The 21,355-nt window shown below is 41.4% G+C and overlaps 1 protein-coding gene across 2 annotated transcripts in view; it reads right to left on the minus strand.

The window, feature by feature from the left end:
- CABP7 (calcium binding protein 7) overlaps positions 1–21,355 on the minus strand; it is a 144,707-nt gene that overhangs the window by 47,184 nt on the left and 76,168 nt on the right. For both annotated transcript variants that reach the window (XR_008846008.1, XM_056528698.1), the window contains exon 3: positions 7,075–7,187. Coding sequence is in view for 1 of the 2 variants with exons in the window: in XM_056528698.1 (XP_056384673.1) it covers positions 7,075–7,187 (113 nt within the window). In the remaining variant the exon portion in view is untranslated. The remainder of the gene's footprint in view (positions 1–7,074; positions 7,188–21,355) is intronic.

The raw sequence follows: 21,355 nt of genomic DNA on the forward strand, positions 1-21,355 counted from the left end.
GCCATCATGCTCCGCCCCTCAATGCAAGCCTACGGGAGGGGGTGTGACAGCTATCACGCCCTCTCCCGTAGGCTTGCATTGAGGGGCGGAGGGTGACATCACACGGGGGCGGGGGCGTGACGTCAAATGTTGCCCGCCCTGTGGTCGCCGGTAATCAGTCCCGGAGCAAACACGCTCCAGGGACTGATTACAAACCGGGTGCCGCGTGCAAGATCCCGGGGGTCCCCAGCGGCGGGACTCCCGCGATCAGGCATCTTATCCCCTATCCTTTGGATAGGGGATAAGATGTCTAAGCACCGGAGAACCCCTTTAACTGTATCAGTTTTATGGCTGGATTGAAAACCATGGCAGACCACAGTTTTCTGTCCAACAACAAAACCGGATACGGTCCATAAAATAGTCGACCGGAGTTACTATCTGACTATATCTGGCTCAAATGAATCGGGTGCAGCGCGGGTTCAGCGAAGATATGGCAGTGGACAGTTTTTAAGTTCTCCTGCCAGATCCAGTTGTGGTATCCTCAAAACGTGGTGTAATGGACCCTTACATCTGTGTCTCTGTTGTCCACCTGTGACACCAATGGAGTGGAGTTTTCTTTGTGGGTTTTGATTCACGGTAGGCATATTACCAAGGTATTTACTAATATTTCCCTACGTTTTGCATTTTTCCCTATATTTTGCTTTTTTTTACAACTACTCTGAGCTGTGGGGTTTTCCAGAGCTCAAATCCACCCCATTTTCGGTGGAAACATTAGTAAATATGTAGGGATTTTTTGAAAATGTTGGGGACATTTTCCTTTTCTGAGGCCACGCCTCATTCCCCAGAGGTCACCTCCCCTTTTGTTTTTTTTAAAAAGTAAAATGAAGAGTTGGTTGAGATTTTTGAATTTTTTTGTTGCAAATTGTAGCGCAATTCCCCAAATTCTGGTGCACAAACCGACAAAACAGGTCGAGTTTACAATTGTAAATTAGGGCTACGGTGTACATTTTCTTTGTACTAAGACATAGCAGCATGTCAGCTTGTTTGCATTTGCATTGCAGTCTCACTTTAATAGATAGATCTAACTGTCGATTGCATGATTTCTGTACTGTGATATCATTGTATTACGTGAATAAGCCAACATTATGCCAATCTTTTCATGTTCTGAAATAGCTTCTGAAAGAGGTCATGGTAAAGTGTGTCCCATTACGAGTTCTGCTATTGAGCCCCATGATTTCTTGTTACACCCACAATTAAAGGGGTATTCCAGGATTTTTTTTTATTTGACTATGCTACAGGGGCTGTAAAGTTAGTGTAGTTCATAATATAGTGTCTGTACCTGTGTGAAATGGTTTTCTCACAATTCTTATGTGATTTTCACACCAATATTTATTTTTAACAGCATACAAAATTACTTTTGTCTCAGATTTTTCCCAGGTTGCATTGCGGCCGAGACCTGACTCACTAGTCAGTTGATGACAGGGAGCATGCCTGCTTCAATGGGTAGAGGGATCGCGTGGTGGGAGAGAGATCAATCTGCAATGAATGCAACAGCTGTAGGCACCCTGACTGAAAACCACAGGTCTTTCAAATGGATGCAGCTCATTTATGTTTCAATGGGTGGGGTGGCTGATGTGTGGGAGGGAGGAAAATGGAAATTGTGGGATTTGCAGTCAAAAAAAGAAAAGTCAAACAGGAAATACCAGTTTACAAAAAGCTAGCCACAGTATTATGGTAATCTCACAACATAGCCATTTAGCTCCAAGACAAGCGCAGATCCTTCCTAAGCATGTCCATTACTGCCTGCCAGGTATGTACTAAAATCACCTTATGGTGGAGAACACCTTTAACCCCTTAACGACAATGGACGTAAATGTACGTCATGGTGACGTGGTACTTAGCGCACCATGATTGTTACGCCGAGCGATCCGGGTCCCTGCTCCTCCCCGGAGCGCTCGCGGCGTTCTCTTCTCTGCAGCGCCCCGGTCAGACCCGCTGACCGGGAGCGCTGCACTGTCACTGCCGGCGGGGATGCGATCCGCATAGGGCGACGCACCAGCTCGCGGGTCGCATCCCAATCTATTCACCTGTACCGTTCCCCGGCTGTCACGTCCTGGCGCGCTCGGCTCCGCTCTCTAGGGCTCTAGCGCGCCGGCTCTCTAAGATTTAAAGGGCCAGTGCACCACTAATTGGTGCCTGGCCCAATCAGTGTAATTAGCTTCCCTGCTCCATGCCTATGAAAACCCACTTCCCCTTCCTGTCCTTGCCGGATCTTGTTGCCTCAGTGCCTAGTGAAAGCGTTTCTGTGTATGCCCTTACCAGTGTTACCAGACCTTCTGCCGTTGCCCTTGACTACGAACCTTGCCGCCTGCCCTTACCTTCTGCTACGTCTGACCTCGCCTCTGTCTAGTCCTCCTGTCCCACGCCACTCTTAGCAGTCAGTGAGGTTGAGCCGTTACCGGTGGACACGACCTGGTTGCTACCGCCGCAGCAAGACCATCCCGCTTTGCGGCGGGCTCTGGTGAAAACCAGTAGCAAATTAGAACCGGTCCACCGGTACGGTCCACGCCAATCCCTCTCTAACACAGAGGATCCACCACCAGTATCCTCACAGTATACCCATCCGGATCCTGACAGTAGATCCGGCCATGGATCCCGCTGAGGTGCCACTGCCAAGTCTCGCTGACCACGCCACCGTGGTCACCCAACAAGGACAACAGCTGTCACAGTTGTCCGCCATGCTACAGCAGCTTCTGCCTCTACAGCAGCAACCATCTCCTCCGCCTGCTCCTGATTCTCCTCCGCAGCAAGTTGCCACTTCCAGACTCCGCTTGTCCCTACCTGACAAGTTCGATGGGAACTCTAAATTGTGCCGTGGGTTCCTGTCCCAGTGTTCTTTGCACTTTGCAGAGATGATGTCGGACCAATTCCCCACTGAACGGTCTAAGGTGGCCTTCGTGGTCAGTCTCCTGTCTGGAAAGGCCTTGGCATGGGCCACACCGCTCTGGGACCGCAATGATCCTGCCACTGCTACAATCCAGTCCTTCTTCGCTGAAGTTCGTAGTGTCTTTGAGGAGCCAGCCCGGGCCGGAGACTGCTTTGCTGAACCTCGTCCAAGGGAGTTCTTCCGTAGGCGAATACGCCATCCAGTTTCGTACCCTTGCCTCTGAGCTATCCTGGAACAATGAGGCCCTCTGCGCAACCTTCAAGAAAGGCTTATCCAGTCACATCAAAGATGTGCTGGCCGCACGAAAAATTCCTGCTACCCTATCTGAACTTATCCAGTTGGCCACCTGCATTGATATGCGTTTTTCTGAAAGATGCCAGGAGCTCCGCCAGCAAAAGGACCTTGATCTCTGGGTACCTCTCTCCCAGAATCCTCTGCAATCTACTCCTGTGCCTCCCGCCGAGGAGGCTATGCAAGTGGATCGGTCTCGCCTGACCCAAGAAGAGAGGTCTCGTCACAGAGATGAAAATTTGTGCTTTTACTGCGCTAGTACCGAACATTTCCTAGTGGACTGCCCTATTCGTCCTCCACGTCTGGGAAACGCACGCACCCTGTTCACGTGGGAGTGGCGTCTCTTGGCATAAATTCTGCCCCTTCACATCTGACTGTACCTGTGCGGGTTTCTCCTTCTGTTAACTCCTCCTTCTCTGCTGTGGCCTTCTTGGACTCCGTTTCTGCAGGAAACTTTATTTTGGCCTCTTTCGTTAATAGGTTCAGTATCCCAGTAACCCGTCTCGTCAAGCCGCTCTACATTTCTTCTGTCAATGGAGAAAAATTGGACTGCACTGTGCGTTACCGCACAGAACCCCTGCTTATGAGCATTGGACTGCATCACGAAAAAATAGAATTTTTTGTTCTGCCTAACTGCACCTCTGAAGTCCTCCTCGGTCTGCCATGGCTCCAACGTTATTCTCCTACCCTTGACTGGACCACCGGGGAGATCAAAAATTGGGGTCCTTCTTGTCCCAAACGATGCCTCACATATGCTCCCACTTGTCTAACTCCTGAGGTTCCACCCTTACCGGGCCCTCCCAAGTCTTACCAGGACTTTTCTGATATTTTCTGCAAAAAGCAAGCAGAGATCTTACCTCCTCATAGCCTCCTTCCTGGTGCTTGCGTCATGCCCGGCCGGTCCCGGCTGCTATCAGCAGCCAGGGACCCACCGGTAATGGCGGACATCCGCGATCGCGCGGATGTCCGCCATTAACCCCTCAGATGCCGTGATCAATACAGATCACGGCATCTGTGGCAGTGCGGTACTTTGAATGGATGAACGGATTGGCCGCAGCGCTGCTGCGGCGATCCGATCATCCAACATGGTGGCCGGAGGTCCTCACCTGCTTCCGGCCGTCTCCCGGGGTCTTCTGCGCTGGTCTGAGATCGAGCAGACCAGAGCAGAAGGTGACCGATAATACTGAGCAGTGCTGTGTCCTATACATAGCACTGAACAGTATTAGCAATCTACTGATTGCTATGAATAGTCCCCTATGGGGACATAAAAAGTGTAAAATAAAAAAAAAATGTAAAATACAAAAGTAAACAAATTTGAAAAATCCCCTCCCCAATAAAAAAGTAAAACATCAGTTTTTCCCATCTTACCCCCCAAAAAACAATAAAAAAATAATTAATACACATATTTGTTATCTCCGCGTGCGTAAAAGTCTGAACTATTAAAATATATTGCTAATTATCATGTACGGTGAACGGCGTAAATGTAAAGAAATTTTAAAAAGTTCAAAATTGCAGCTTTTTTGTCATTTTATTCCAAAAAAAATTTATAAAAAACTTATAAAAAGTAAAACCTAAGCAAAAGTGGTACTGATAAAAACTACAGATCATGGCACAAAAAATTAGCCCTCATATCACCCCATATATGGAAAAATTAGAAAGTTATAGGTGGTCAAAATAGGGCAATTTCAAACATACTAATTTTGTTAAAATGGTTTGAGATTTTTTTTATGCGGTACAATTATAGAAAAGCATATAATCATGGGTATCATTTTAATCATATTGACCCACAGAATAAAGAAAACATGTCTCGCGGGCGTCCACCATTAACCCCTCAGGTGCCGGGATCAATACAGATCCCGGCATCTGCGGCAGTGCGCGATTTCAATGAATGATCGTATCGTCCGCAGCGCTGCTGCGGGGATCCGATCATTCAGAACGCCGCACGGAGGTCCCCTCACCTTCCTCCTTCCGGCTCCCTGCGTCTTCTGCTCTGGTCTTAGATCGAGCAGACCAGAACAGAAGATAGCCGATAACACTGATCTGTTCTATGTCCTATACATAGAACAGATCAGTATTAGTAATCATGGTATTGCTATGAATAGTCCCCTATGGGGACTATTCAAGTGTAAAAAAAAAAAAATGTAAAAGTAAAAAAAAAAGTGAAAAATCCCCTCCCCCAATAAAAAGTAAAATGTCAGTTTTTTCCTATTTTACACCCAAAAAGCGCAAAAAATTCATTTAATAGGCATATTTGGTATCGCCGCGTGCGTAAATGTCCGAACTATTAAAATAAAATGTTAATGATCCTGTACGGTGAACGGCGTGAACGTAAAAAAAAAAAGTCTAAAATTGCTACTTTTTAAATACATTTTATAAAAAAAAATTATAAAAAATGTATTAAGTTTTTTACATGCAAATGTGGTATCAAAAAAAAGTACAGATCATGGCGCAAAAAATGAGCCCTATACCGCCGCTTATACGGAAAAATAAAAAAGTTAGAGGTCATCAAAATAAAGGGATTATAAACCCTACTAATTTGGATAAAAAGTTTGTGATTTTTTTTAAGCACAACAATAAGATAAAAGTATGTAATAATGGGTATCATTTTAATCGTATTGACCCTCAGAATAAAGAACACATGTCATTTTTACCGTAAATTGTACGGCGTGAAAACAAAACCTTCCAAAATTAGCAAAATTGCGTTTTTCTTTTTAATTTCCCCACAAAAATAGTGCTTTTTGGTTGCGCCATACATTTTATGATATGAGTTATGTCATTGCAAAGGACAACTGGTCACGCAAAAAACAAGCCCTCATACTAGTCTGTGGATGAAAATATAAAAGAGTTATGATTTTTAGAAGGCAAGGAGGAAAAAATGAAAACGTAAAAATTAAATTGTCTGAGTCCTTAAGGCCAAAATGGGGGTACTACCGAGGAAAACTTTTTTTTTTTTAAATCAACTGGTGCCAGAAAGTTAAACAGATTTGTAAATCACTTCTATTAAAAAATCTTAATCCTTCCAGTACTTTTTAAGGGCTGTATACTAAAGAGAAATCCAAAAAGAAATGCATTTCCTGTGATGTCCTGACCACAGTGCTCTCTGCTGACCTCTGCTCTCCATTTTAGGAACTGTCCAGAAAAGCATATGTTTGCTATGGGGATTTTCTCCAGTTCCTAAAATGGACAGCAGAGGTCAGCAGAGAGCACTGTGGTCAGGACATCACAGGAAATGCATTTCTTTTTTGGATTTCTCTTTAGTATACAGCCCTAAAAAGTACTTGAAGGATTACGATTTTTTAATAGAAGTGATTTACAAATCTGTTTAACTTTCTGGCACCAGTTGATTTAAAAAAAAAAAGTTTTCCACGGTAGTACCCCTTTAAGGCCAAAATGGGCCTGGTCCTTAAGGGGTTACTATATTAAATGGATTGAATTTGCCTGTATGTACCTTACACATGTTTGAAGTGCTGCCCAATGCCAATGGCACTGACAAACAGTCACCAGAGAGGGCACAATGGCATTCATGTGAAACCAGAATAAAAAGATTTTAACCATGTCTATTTATATGATTGTTAGATAAGAATAAGAATGCTTGGTTGGTATGTTCATTACAAACTACAGAGCACAGACCATGCTGTCCTACTGCAGACATTACGATACAAATCAGAAACAACATCAATATATGAGGAGATGATATGTATAAGAAAAAAATTAATAATTCAAGCCCCAGGTAAGAATGGTGGCAAAGCCCTTAGTGATGTATTGGTAATCAGTCTTTTCATTGCATGCAGTTGTGTGGCTCCATTTCTTTTCTTTAGATCTAGAAGCTTAGATTTGTGAAATCCTGTGCAATATACCTTCCAAAACACAGTGTCAAAGTCAGCACCACGAAACTTGTCTGGGATACCCGAAGTTGTAATTTTTGGTCCCAGTAATGTCACAAACTCTTCAAAATCCACCTGGCCATCTCCTGAAACAAAAGGGGAAATACAAGACAATGAATATCTCATAGCACATATAGATTTAGTCTTAGATGAGTAACTTTTTTTTGCATTTTGCATTTATCCAACTTGCATTTTAGTCTAAACCAGGCACCGTTTACAGTTCTTCTGATGGCTTTTGGAGACAGTCAAACACATCCTTAGGATAGGGTGACATGTAACAGATCTGCAGCATATTTTATGCTGCGGATCTGCCAGTGACGCGATCCTATAGTGTGCCTCCAGCTCGCAGCAGCAATCCGCCACTACGAGCAGCCACACAGGTAAGAGTCGCCACACGCATGCCCTCCGCGGCTGGCCTCTGAGCTACAGCTGTTTTGAATGGTAGTATATCCTCTATTAGTTTACCAATGTCACTATAATACTGTCTGAGATTAAAGTGAGGACCCTGCGGAAAAGTGATCTGCACAAAACAGGAATTCTCTGCCTTATATTGGGTCTAGTGGCCAGAATGAAAACTGCAAGATTTAAGGGTTATTTTATAATGTAGATAGTAAAATTCACTTTAACTGTGTAGCTAAACTAACTAACTCACTAAGCAGTAAACATCTTTCCTACCAGATTACTATACAGTGGCTGCTGTAAAGATCCTCCCAGAATGAAAGTCTGAATTCAACCCTATAAAATAATACAATCTGTAAGGCCATATTCACACAGCAGATTTTCAGTGTCGGATTCTGCAATGGAATCCGGCACGGAGATTTTGCTGCAGCAGTATCACGTTGAAATGAACAGGATTCTGCTGCACTGTGCACACAGCGGAATTTCCGTGCCAGATGTTTCCGGCATGGAAAATCCATTTTCCGGGTCCGCAGAAAGAATGAACATGTTTATTCTTTGTGCGGAGTCCGCACAGAATGCATAACTGACTATGAGACGGCGCAGTTTGTGGAATGTCTGCACGGAGATTCTCTGTGCAGACATTCCAGCGTGTGAACATAGCCAAACACAGGATCAGTACCATCAATCTTGGTTGCCCTACCAGGGAACCCAGTTAGTTCTACTTTTTTCCTATAGTTGTATTATATTTTTGGGTGATTATACTATTTTAGCAGCTCCAGAAGACACATGTTTTCTTACATGAGGGATGTTTTTAAAGGACAACTGCAGCGATATGACACTTATCCCCTATCCACAGGATAGGGGATAAGTGTTTGATTGCGGGGGGGTCCGACCGCTGGGACCCCTGCGATCTCCCTAACGGGGCGCCGTCATTAGCGCTCATGGTGAGCGCTAAGGCGCGTTGCGTCGACCTAGAGGTCGACGGTGACGCCCCGTCTCCTCCCCGTCCCCATACAGTTCTATGGGGGAGACGGGGAGGCACAAACGCTGCCTCCCCGCCTCTCCCATAGAGATGTATGGAGGAGGCGTGCCGGCTGCAACATCATGCTGCGGCCGACACTCCCCCTGCACGGGACAGCCGCGGCCCCGTACAGGAGATCACAGGGGGTCCCAGCGGTCGGACCCCTCCGCGATCAAACACTTATCCCCTATCCTGTGGATAGGGGATAAGTGTTAATCACGCTGCAGATGTCCTTTAACTCGATCACTACTTAGCACCTATGCATGGCTATTTTCCCTATAGTATCTTTTCAAGTGCCTGTTATATCAAAGGGCCTGCAAGGCACATACATAAAGATCCAGCTGAAGTTTAATTTGTGAATTCCTTCTAACCTGCTTTCCAGTATGACAAGCTGAATGCACACCAGCCTGCTACTTTGGCTGCACAAAAGTGCCACAGGTGATCTATCTGTGAAACTCAAGAGACAGATAGCGCACTTTATGAGGCTTATAAGATGAAGCTGCTCTCCTGCCATGTAACGTGATTCAATTTAAGCTGGACAATTAGTAGTTAATATGAACCTTTAAAGCATCAGAATCCAGAACAAATTATACATTGGACACAGAGTTAAAAATATTTCATCTTATGGCGACTCTAAACATGATGGACTGCCTTTGTAAGCTACATCACATATTCCAGTTTTACTACTATTATTTTACTGACCAATATTTCCCGGCACAGTTAACCCCTTAAGCACTCAGCGTTTTACATTTTTGCACTTATGTTTTTTCCTCCTCACCTTTTAAAAATCATACCCCTTTCAATTTTGCACCTAAAAATCCATATCATAGCTTGTTTTGCCACCAAATCTACTTCCTTAATGTCACTTTACCCCAAAATCTACAGCGAAACAAAAAAACAATATTTGTGGGACAAAATTGAAAAAAACAAAACACCATTTTGTACATTTTGGGGGCTTCCGTTTCTACACAGTGCATTTTTTTGGGGTAAAAATGACACCTTATCTTTATTCTTTAGGTCCATAGGATCAAAATGATACCCTACTTATATAGGTTTGATTTTGTTTTACTTCTGGAAAAAATTCTAACTACATGCATGAAAATGAATATGTTTAAAAATGTCCTCTTCTGACCCCTTAATTTTTCCGCATACGGGGATGTATGAGGGCTCATTTTTTGCACCATGATCTGAAGTTTTATCGGTATCATTTTTGTTTTGATCAGACTTTTTGATAGTTTTTTATACATTTTTTATGGCATAAAAAGTGACCAAAATACGCTACGCTTTACATTTACGTCATTGACCATAATTAATTGTTTAGTTAACAATATATTTTTATAGTTTGAACATTTACGCACGTGGCGATACCAAATATGTTTATTTTTATTTACATAGTTTTTTTTTAATGGGAAAAAGGGGGTGATTAAAACTTTTATTAGGGAAGGGATGTATTAACTATTTGTTTACATTATTTTTTTGCAATGTTATAGCCCCTAAAGGGGACTCTATAACATGCAATACATTGATTACAGACACTGATCAATGCTATGCCACCGCGCTCATCCCAAGCTGCCGGGAATGCTTTTTTTTTTTAACTTTAGACGCGGTGATCAACTTTGATCGCTGAGTCTAAAGGGTTAATAACGGGCATCACCACGATCGGTGATGTCTGGTATTAGCCATGGGTCCTGGCTATCGTTAGCTGCCGGGACTGACCCGATATCACCATGTGACCCTGCATTATATTGTGGGAGCGGGCCCAGGATGTACAGGTACGCCATGCGTCTTTAAGAGGTTAAAGGGAATGTGAAAATTACCTATTGTTTGAAGCAGGTTTGTATGTTAACCATATTTTTTAAGAATTTTCAGGGATATTTTTTCTTTTTTATTATTTTCCATTGTTCTATTCATATTTTAAAATAATCCTGAAATCCTGCAATTTCCATTCTGGCCAATAGGTCTAAGACTTATTGTTATGTACAGATCATTTTCCAGTACTACCTTTCTTCTCAGAAGCACAGTAAAAAGGTGATACCAATAGAGAGATAACACTGGATCCACCCCTATTTACAGCAGAGCTCATTCTCCCTCCCTGTAGAATGACCTCTGAAATGGTCACAGAGAATGCTCAGTAGTGTCTCCAATTTATCTGAATGGGACAGGTTTTGTCTAGTGCTGTCTATTGTCAATGGGTCCTTCTGTAAAACATATCACAAAATGCTGTTAAAAAACAACTCGAGATGCAGCCCCCATAATTATACTACTACTACTAATAATAATTAGGGATGTCCCAATACTGATACCTGTATTGGGACATCCTTACTAGTACTAGTACTCGTGCAAATGTCACCAATATCTTTACAGATACTTTTATACATATAATGGAAGAGCCGTAGCCACTCTGAGCCCCTCTCTGCCTCTTTAAAGGGGTACCATGCCCTAGACATCTTAGGGGATAAGATGTCAGATCGCTGGGGTCCCGCTGCTGGGGAGCCCTGGGATCCCCGCTGCGGCACCCCGCTCTCATTACAGCATAGAGCGAGTTCGCTCTGCACGTAATGACGGGAAGTACAGGGGCCGGAGCATCGTTACATCACGGCTCCGCCCCTCGTGATGTCACGGCCCGCCCCTTTCAATACAAGTCTATGGGAGGGGGCATGGCGGTCGTAACGCCCCCTCCTATAGACTTGCATTAAGGGGACGGGCCGTGATGGGAGGGGGCGTGGCGGTCATCACGCCCTCTCCTATAGACTTGCATTAAGGGGACGGGCCGCGGCGATCTGACATCTTATCCCCTATCCTTTGGATAGGGGATAAGATGTCTAGGGGCGGAGTACCCCTTTAAGAGAGAAGATATTGGGGCTTGGAGCATGGCGTCACGCAGCCTGCGGGCCATGGTCATCCCCACCATGCTATACTGTTCAAACAGAACCCTGTACTGTGACAACACTCACTGTGTGCTTAACCCTGTACTGCCTGACTGTAATGTCATTGTGCAATATTAACCCTGTACTGTGATATCACAGTATATATTAACCCTGTACTCTGATGTCACTGTAAATATTAACCCTGTACTGTGATGTCAGTGTGCATGTTAACCCTGTACTTTTAGTCACGGTACAGGGTTAATATTGTTATAATAGGTATCGGTAATTGGTATCAGTTAGTACTTGAATAAAAGTACTTTAAAAAATGGTATTGAGACATCTCTAATAATAATAATGATAAATTACAAACATAAAATAGAATCAGTATTTGTCCCAAATCAGGAAAAAATATAGACAACATATTCCATTAAGCTGTCCACCTGATGGCCCCACAATAGTAATTGTGCGTCCTACATACATAGCAGCTTGTGACGTCATACTATGTTTCTTTTTCTATGCTTTGATATCACTGTGAACTTGGTATATTTGTATAGCATATTGATTCAAATGACATTCTGGCATTAAATGCATATTTGCAGCATGAATGTGACCCTTGTTATGAACATACAGTACTTGGCACTGGCTTAGCTTACTCATTGCAACCTACGTGGGCAGAATATACATATTCATTTGTATGCATGTTTATATCCTGGAGATGTCTGCGGTGGCAATATTTTACTAAGTAAGGTCTGGAATTAGATTTATCACAATTGACTGCAGCGCTGCCAGTGCAGTTCACTTCTCTCATATGTACAGGCACGGGCAGAGATGCACTTATCCTTTAACAGGTTTTTTTTTTTTTTTTTACACTGGATAAAAATACACACAAGATCTAATGAATGAATGAATTCCATTTGAACTTTTTAGTTATCATATGTCATTCCACATTCCGCATATCAGGTCATTCCACATTATTTTCTGTTGGTAAGGATTAAAGGGGTACTCCGGCGCTTAGACATCTTATCCCCTATCCAAAGGATAGGGGATAAGATGCCTGATCGCGTGGGTCCCGCCGCTGGGGATCCCTGTGATCTTGCACCCCAAATAAAATCAGTCCCCGGAGCATGTTTGCTCCACGTCTGATTACCAGCGACCACGGGGCTGGCGGCGTGTGACGTCACGCTCCGCCCCTCAATGCAAGCCTATGGGAGGGGGCGTGACAGCTGTGTGTTATCATAGTGATCCAAACTAGGCACTGAACTGCAAAACTGCAGCATCCAAGTGGGTTAGAAGTAATGCTGTGTTAGGACACTGTGAATCCTTTGTTCTGGGTGTAGTTGGACTCCAAAAAAAATCTATCAATATGCCATCAATGCCCATGAAGGAAAACCCCATCTAAGGAAAAATAATGGTGGGGGCAGGACACATTAGATGATCATGGAGCACATGGTAATATCTCTTAAAGGAGTACTCCGGGATATGAAAACCTATCCCCTATCCTAAGGATAGGGGATACGTTTCCGATTGCAGGGGGTCCGACCGCTGGGGGCTCCCGCGATCTCCCATACGGGGCCACGGCAGTTAGCACCAAGGGGGGCGTGTCTGGCCACAGCATGATGCGGCGACCGACTCTCCCCCTCAATACATCTCTATGGTAGAGCCGGAGCACTGCATTTGGCACTGCACTGCATTGAGGGGGCGTGTCTGCTGCAGCGTCATGCGGTGGTCGAAACGCGCTATTTCAGCAAAGAGCTGGGGGCCCCATACAGGAGATTGTGGGGGGCCCCAGCGGTCGGACCCCCGCAATCTTAAACTTATGCTGGAGTACTCCTTTAAATGCACCTTTGTTGCTGCAGCATAACAAGAATGGGACATTTGGTGGATTTTTTTTTATAAATAATTCAATTACGTTGAGTTAAGTTTTTTACCACGACCACACTGTACCTTACCCATTTGGAGGTGGGTGTAATGTGATGCTTTGGCTATGACTAAATGCTATGTTAGTAAAATGATATAACTCATAAGGTCCAATATTAAATCCTAGCTATTAATTGTAATCAGACATAAACATGTTATATATACATCATGGAAATTAAAAAAATTAAAAAAACAGCAGATAATGTAGAGCTTACAAACTTAGCATTATTCCTACCACAATAAGGCTAGGTTCACACTGCGGAATCTTCCGGCAGAAAATTTCCGCCCGGAGATTCCGAGTGCGGCCAGCGCTGGCTGAATCAATCGACTGCAATGTGTTCCGCGAGTATTTCCGCATGAAGAATGAGCAACGCCATTCTTCAGGTGGAAGTTTTCCATTCACAAAATCCGCAGTGTGAATTTGTGAACGGAAACTTATTCACTACACTATACATTTTAGTAAGCGGAATTTCTGCCTGCAAGTTCAAAGCGGAATTGCAGTCGGAAATTCCGTAGTGTGAACCCAGCCTAAATATTAAAATATATGCTCCTTGCTACCTCTATGCGCTGTATCTACTACATTATTATAACATTTCCCCGATAAAAACATATCGAACAACAATGAAAATGTTTCGGCACTCATTGTGGGAAATGTATTATAACTTGTGGGCCTGTTTTTGGTGTACAAATTTCCCAGATTAATGAATTTGCTGAATCCGACGGTAGAGAGAGTTTACTAAAGACTAAAGGGTGTGGAATCCCAATCTTAGTAAATTCCCCCATAATGCATCAGATGGTGGTATTATATTAGGGAAACAAAAAGAAATGAAAAAAGATAAAATAATATAAACAGCTGCTACTGAAGAAATAAAATGTATAATTTTAGTAAAAGCAAACAAAAAACAAAGACACATACAAATCCTGTATGCAGTGAGAATTAAAAATACAAGGATGGGTAATGGGGAACCTTATACCCTAATGCTCACTACCCCTCCTTTCTGAAAGGAAAAAAAATCCCCCATGAACTCCTATATCCTCAGGGGTTCCCAGATGAAGTTTGATGGAGGACCAATGATGCCCATGGGGCAGGGTCATCTATTCACATCCCCCTCATCCAAGTGAGTAACTCCTTTGGTATACTTTGTTTAATATATATATATATTTGTACATATATACTTTATCTTGATATTAACATATTTATATACTTCTAAAATCTATGTGCTTTATGTGCTTTTAAAATCTACCCTAGTTCTAAGTTCCTCTGTAGCGTAAATTGTGATAGATCTGATGTTGTGGAAGGTGCTTTCACAAAAGAATTGCAACTAGCCTAATGATAAATTCCCTTCTTTTTCTTCATATTGACATATTTGTGCATATTTATTTAGTTTTTATCAGCTTAGCTTTTTATAAGCTTCTTTGTTGTTATCTTGATACTGTGAATATTGTTTACTACTCATAACTTTTCCTACATGCCATTCAATAGTTTATGTTATTAGTATATAGGTGTTCACTGGGGATTTTTATATATCTGTATACCTTTCAGACCAGAAGGGTAGCAAGAATTAGGATATGATGTGCACCATTATTTGCCCTTGTCTTTTTAATTATAATTTTTTAAGGAGTAGCAGCTGTTTGTTAATTGTTTTTTTCTTTCTTTTTTTGGTCGCTATTTGATGTAATGGCTACGCACCCATATATAAAGACAATAGGGATATTTTCTGCGTCCTCGCCATCTTGTATATTAGTTATATATATGTATATAGAGCAAGACAGGGATGATGCAGGGCAATATACTGTAGATAGGGATAAACTATTTGGAGGATAAGATTGGCTGCATCTGGGGAAACTATGGTCATCATAGCAAGCAGTTTTCAGCTCACCCCACCGATGCCTCAGCCACGACACGGCAAGTGTAGGGCCTCACTTTAGTCCATAGAAGAAAAGAAAGTGCCAGCGTGGATGATGCAGAAATCCCATTTATTGGAGGCAAACAACAGAGAAACTTTATGTGAACACAGCCCCGGTATGGGTATAATTAAGGGTGGCAACACCTGAAACAAGTGGCTGTGTTCACATGAAGTATCTCTGACTTTCAATAAATGGGATTTCTGCATTGTCCATGCTGGCACTTTCTTTTCTTCTCCTTCCAGATTATGGTACACATATGACAGCGCATTTTCAAAATGTTACCAATAGCATGAATCCTCATGCTATTCTGACCCCTATCTAGTTTGTCTGCGGAAGTTGATTTGCTGCTGTCTTACAGCTGATCCACTGCTCTAGATCAATTACTCTAGTCTAGAGTGGAGTTTATGATTGCTTAGCCTCTCTTTAAATATCCATGGATTCTGCAGTTCTGTGCAGATTATAGGATATGCTCTATGCATTTGTCTCCAGTGTTCTTTGTGCTTTCTATACCTTGTTCTATTGGACTTTTGCCCTGGTTTCTTCAATTGGCTCTTGGTCCTTCATGCACAGTCTTTCTATTGGTATTACAAAGTTCCTGCTGCACTCAGTTTCCCTGTTTGCTTATTTCCTGTCTTTCAATTTTTTTGCGCTGCTAGAGCAGTTACACCTTACTATAAGGGTAGAGGCAGGTATAGTGAGGCTTAGGGGTGTTTTGTGTTAGGTTTATCGTTCAGGAAAAGATTAATAACTAGCTAGGGTCATTTTTTAGCATGGGTTCCTGTTTGTCCTGGGGGCATCTAAGTACTGGGAGCCACTATCAGGACCCAGAAAAGGTGACTGTTATAGGTAAAAAGAAGTTATGTCCTGAGACCAACCAGCATCGTTACAAAGAAAAAATAATACCTGACAATCAAGAAATATGGGGGAAGGCATGGGACTGGATTGGATTGTGACTGAGCACATATCATTGGGCAGATGAAAGACATTCTCAGGAGTAAGAGACATCTAAAACTGAATTCTTTCCCTTTAATAAGAACAATACTCCATTATGAATAACCCTAAAAGAGCTGTCGGTGCCGTTTATAATAATTCACTTTATGTATGTAAAATACATTCATTTTTAAATTATCACAATTAAAAGCTTAGTTTTAATACTGGGCCTTAAAGGGGTATTCCAGCCCAAAACTTTTTTTTATATATATCAACTGGCTCCGGAAAGTTAAACAGATTTGTAAATTACTTCTATTAAAAAAATCTTAATCCTTCCAATAGTTATTAGCTTCTGAAGTTGAGTTGTTGTTTTCTGTCTAATAGTGTTGAGCGGCATAGGCCATATTCGAATTCGCGAATATTTGCGAATATATGGACGAATATTCGTCATATATTCGCAAATATTCGCATATTCATAATATTCGAAATATGCGAACATTCGCGTATGCGAAAATTAACATATGCAAAAATTAGCATATGCAAAAAATAGCATAAGCGAAAATTCTTATATGCGAAAATTAGCATATGCAAATTTACGTATATGCGAAAATTCACACACCAGTCTCACACGGTAGTATTAGAGCCTTCTTTACACCACACAAGCTGGAAGCAGAGAGGGATGATCACTGTGATGTGTACTGTGAAAAAAAAAAAAGAATATTCGTCATTACAAATATATAGTGCTATATTCGCGAATATTCGAGAATATGCGATATTCACGAATAAAATTCGCATTGCGAATATTCGCGAGCAACACTACTGTTTAACTACTCTCTGATGACTCACGTCCCGGGAGCTGTGCAGTTCCTGTGGGGATATTCTCCCATCATGCACAGCTCCCGGGAAGTCATCATTGAGCAGTTAGACAGAAAACTTCAGAAGCTAATAACTATTGGAAGGATTAAGATTTTTTAATAGAAGTAATTTACAAATCTGTTTAACTTTCCGGAGCCAGTTGATATATATAAAAAAAGGTTTTGCCTGTAATACCGCTTTAACAGTGAAATTGCTTATTGATTTTTGCGTCTTGTCTTTGGTTTTTCGATCTTTTTTCAGGTTTTTTTTTTACTGTCTAAAATCAGTAAATTTGTATTAGTGTAAGAAACCTTACATAGACCTTGTAGAAAATCACTGCACACCACAGGCCCTTGAGACAGCAAGTACTTAGGTATTGCAACACTGCACTCCAGCCTTAACCACTTGGCACAAATCTAAAATTTTGCTTCCCATTGTTTTGAGTCTATGTATTCAGCAGCGTTGTAGACTGTCATCATTCAAATCAGTCCCTGTCCCCATTAGGGTACACAATTTCGTTCAGGGAAACTCTTGAAGGGTGGAGTACATTTCACAAATTTTCACTTGTGCAACAAAAAATGTATCCTTAACACTACGAAGTTCTTCACAACAAGTAAATAGTTCTTCTGTCAGAGATAAAGAATAAATGACAGTACACCCCATACTTTAATATACGTAATACTTCAATAGGCACTTTCATTTGAACAAACTTCACATATCAATCAATAGTAAAAGAAAACATAAGGAGCTTTTTAATATATCTTATTATTAGAAAAAAAAAAAACATTTTTCCCCCAGTTATCATGCTTTTTCCCTCTCCCCCTCTCCTTTCTCCCTCTGTATTCCACTTTGAAAATCAGCTCAGCCTTGTCCTGTGTCTGCAAGACAAGAAATACAAGTCTATGGAAGGGGAGGAATGAACTCAGCCCACCAGCTATGTGAGAACTGCTAATAATAAATAAGCCTGCAAGACAGAAATCTGCTGAAAAGTACCATATCCAAGTTATGTAATGGCTAAAAATAGTGCTGCTCCTTATGTATACACACATGACAGCTTATCCTGAAAAGTCACCTGAAATGGCAGGTATGCTTTCAGTAATTTATCTGTTTTTAAGCCAAGACCTAAATACTGAAAAGATATAATGGAAAAACATGTATACCTCTTCTTTTTTGCAAACCCTTTCAGGAACAAAGCCTTCAGATTCCTGAATATCTACCGCATAATTTCACCTTTTGAAACTGAATTCTAAAGGTGAATGCATTTTCATGCTTTATACTTTTTTATGGCAGTGTTGGGCCTTTAATGTTTAATTGTCTTCATTTTTTCTAATTGAATTTAATTCTCTTAATTTTTTTCATTTATAAAATAAATAAATGTAATATAGTTATTTAAATCAAAACACTTTCCAGAAGGATATAATCAATATCTTGTGTACAGTAATACCAAATATGTCTACTATGTCTCTGTAAACAGGCACAAAATACCTGGATCCAAAAATGTAGAATGTATGTGTTACGAGTACAAACAGTGAAACAATTCTGATGGTTAACTATTTGTCTGAATTTTGGCTAATGTATTATGCTCTCAAGCCTCTTACACCAGCCAAGCCAGATCACCCAGCTCTGTACTGACGAGTGGCAAAAACCACAAAACAGCTGTCTGCAGATGGGTAGAAACTTCCATTTTGGGGAGTAGTCTGGCTTGGCATAAAATCCCGATCAGCTTTTTATATTCCTTAACAGGAGCTAAGCTGATACCAGGGAACATTACCTGAAAAGGTGATGCAATGAGCTGCTTTGCATATTCCCCTACCCAGAATGCCCGCGGAGTGCTTAATGGCCTTCTGAAGCTCTGTTACACCAGGAGTGGTGGCCTCGCCCTGAGGTAAATACTCACCCCCTTTAGTTGCTCTCAGACCTCTTACCCCAGCCAAGCCAGATCACCCTGCTCTGTACTGACGAGTGGCAAAAACCACGAAACAGCTGTCTGCAGATGGGTAGAAACTTCCCTTTTGGGGAGTAGTCTGGCTTGGCATAAAATCCCGATCAGCTTTTTATATTCCTTATCAGGAGCTAAGCTGATACCAGGGAACAATACCTGAAAAGGTGACGTAATGAGCTGCTTTGCATATTCCTATATATATATATATATATATATATATATATACATATACCTTTTTACTTTTTTTTACACAATTATTACCTTGGAGCTGGAGAAACCTGGGATGACACAAGCCTTTGCAGATCACAGATAATAGTGATCTAATGCTTTCAGCCATTAGATCCCTATTAGCAGTTATCTACCTATATAGGAATGCTGGGAAGATACCGATCGTGTCCTTGCAGTATGCTTCTTTCCTGTTGCAATGACCTCACAAATTTACATTTGGGATCTTTGCTTATAAAAAAACGTGCATATTTTGCTATAGATTTTCTGCTGCTTATTTTATCATTGACTTAGCAGCAGAAAATAAGCAGCTGAAATAATGCAGCAGAAAATAAACAGCAGAAAGCAAACAGCAAAAAACGTGTGTACGAACACTAAAAATACTTTATAAATGCTGAAATATGAAGCCTTTGTCTGCGTAATAGAATCTCTTATCTCTGATATCCATCTCAAAACTGGTTTGCCATAGCTAGCCCTATTTAAAGGTGACCTACTTATATTATATAATTTGATAAATAATTTATTGCTTTTCCACAATGAATTTGAAAGTAACCCTGAAAATATTGTCAGGCAGCTTTAGTGCACAAACTTACATTGAAAAAAAACAAAAGAAAAAAAAGAAAAACACTAAATCTGCAGTCAACTTCTATCCTTCTGCACCTCCATGTTCCATGATGTTTGATGGAATTCTAACACTGAAGAGCTGCTTTAGTTGTCCAGTTTATTTATTTTTACTGTTTAGATTAAATAAATACCTATCAAGAAACACCAAACTGCTAAATCATATCAAAATACACATTCAATTGTTGCTCCAATGCAAAAAGAAATAAAATACATATAAAATGAGATTGGAAGCAATGGCGGCTAGACAGACTACATACAAGTACACTGATGAGGGAACAGGAAATGGTATAGGAGAAGCAGATGTCTACAGTAAATTGCATTAAAAGATATGTATTTGCCATTATGGTCGCAGGTTAAGGATTAAATGAAGAATATTTAGGGGCTAAACTTACACTAGACCCTATTGCATATTTCTTTCACAACTTCCCAGAAGGTGAAAAAACCTTCCAAACAGAGGTTAAGGCAATAAGGGATTACATATTTTCCCATTGGTTTTCGAAAGCTTGTTACGTCATTGGCTACTATCATTAATTTTACTTGACATGTCCAGTATTCTTAAATCTGAACTTTTACTAGCACTCTGTAATTCAGAAAAAACTGCAAAAACATTCCTTCAGAAATGGCACAGTTTTATTCAGGCATTACTGAAGTTCTAATGTTGTAGAACGACGATAGATATAGCATGAGAATATATTTAAAACATAATCATATATAATCATATATATAATAATTCAATACAGTCTATGTGACTTTAAAGATCTCTGTTTTCAGCTTGCTCATATGTAACAGATGGCAGTGGCCTTCCTTCCAGAGCGTGGTCTGGTTATCAAAATTAAACTTTGTTCGATCAAATACATAGTCATGCTGTACTAGAACATATATTGATACATCTTCTCAACAAACATGCCTGATATTTGCCTAATAATGACCGATCATCAAAATGTCAGTGTCAGGCTGACCTTCTGGGGGAAAGAGGGACAAAAGTATGATTACTCAGCTTTTACAGAGAAAAACAGAAATATAAGCTTAGCGCATGACAGAACTGCACGCGTCTACAAATACACGTCATTGAATAAAGATCGATAATATGGGTGTTGATTTATGTTAATCTTGAAGCCTTATAAACCTTTGTAAAATGCTTGAATAAACTGAAGAGATTTGGTAATCTGAACCGTGTGTCAGCTGTCTCATTTCTCTTCCACCGATGCATGCATCATCTATATGCTCAATTTGGCCAGGAATAGATAAGCACTGTATACCTGGAGAAGTCATTCTACTTCAGTTAGCGACCGAAGCAGGGACCATGAGTTCTGACTCTGGGGGGCAAGTCGCACTATGAGGCATTGGGCCAACCAACCGTGGACGGATGCGATGAAAGATTTGATCCCCTCCCCAGTACGGTAGGAAGGACAACATTTTCTTGTAACCAAGCCAGTACGCTGCCTCCCCCGCTTGGTTGCCTTATGACTTAGACGATTGCCTCACAGGCCACAAAAAGACAGGTATAGTTTTGGCTCAAGGTCTACTTACTGGACCTGTCACAAAAAGTGTTTATCTGTTGCCCGG

The sequence above is a fragment of the Hyla sarda genome, chromosome 1 (assembly GCF_029499605.1).
Source record: "Hyla sarda isolate aHylSar1 chromosome 1, aHylSar1.hap1, whole genome shotgun sequence".
NCBI lineage: Eukaryota > Metazoa > Chordata > Amphibia > Anura > Hylidae > Hyla > Hyla sarda.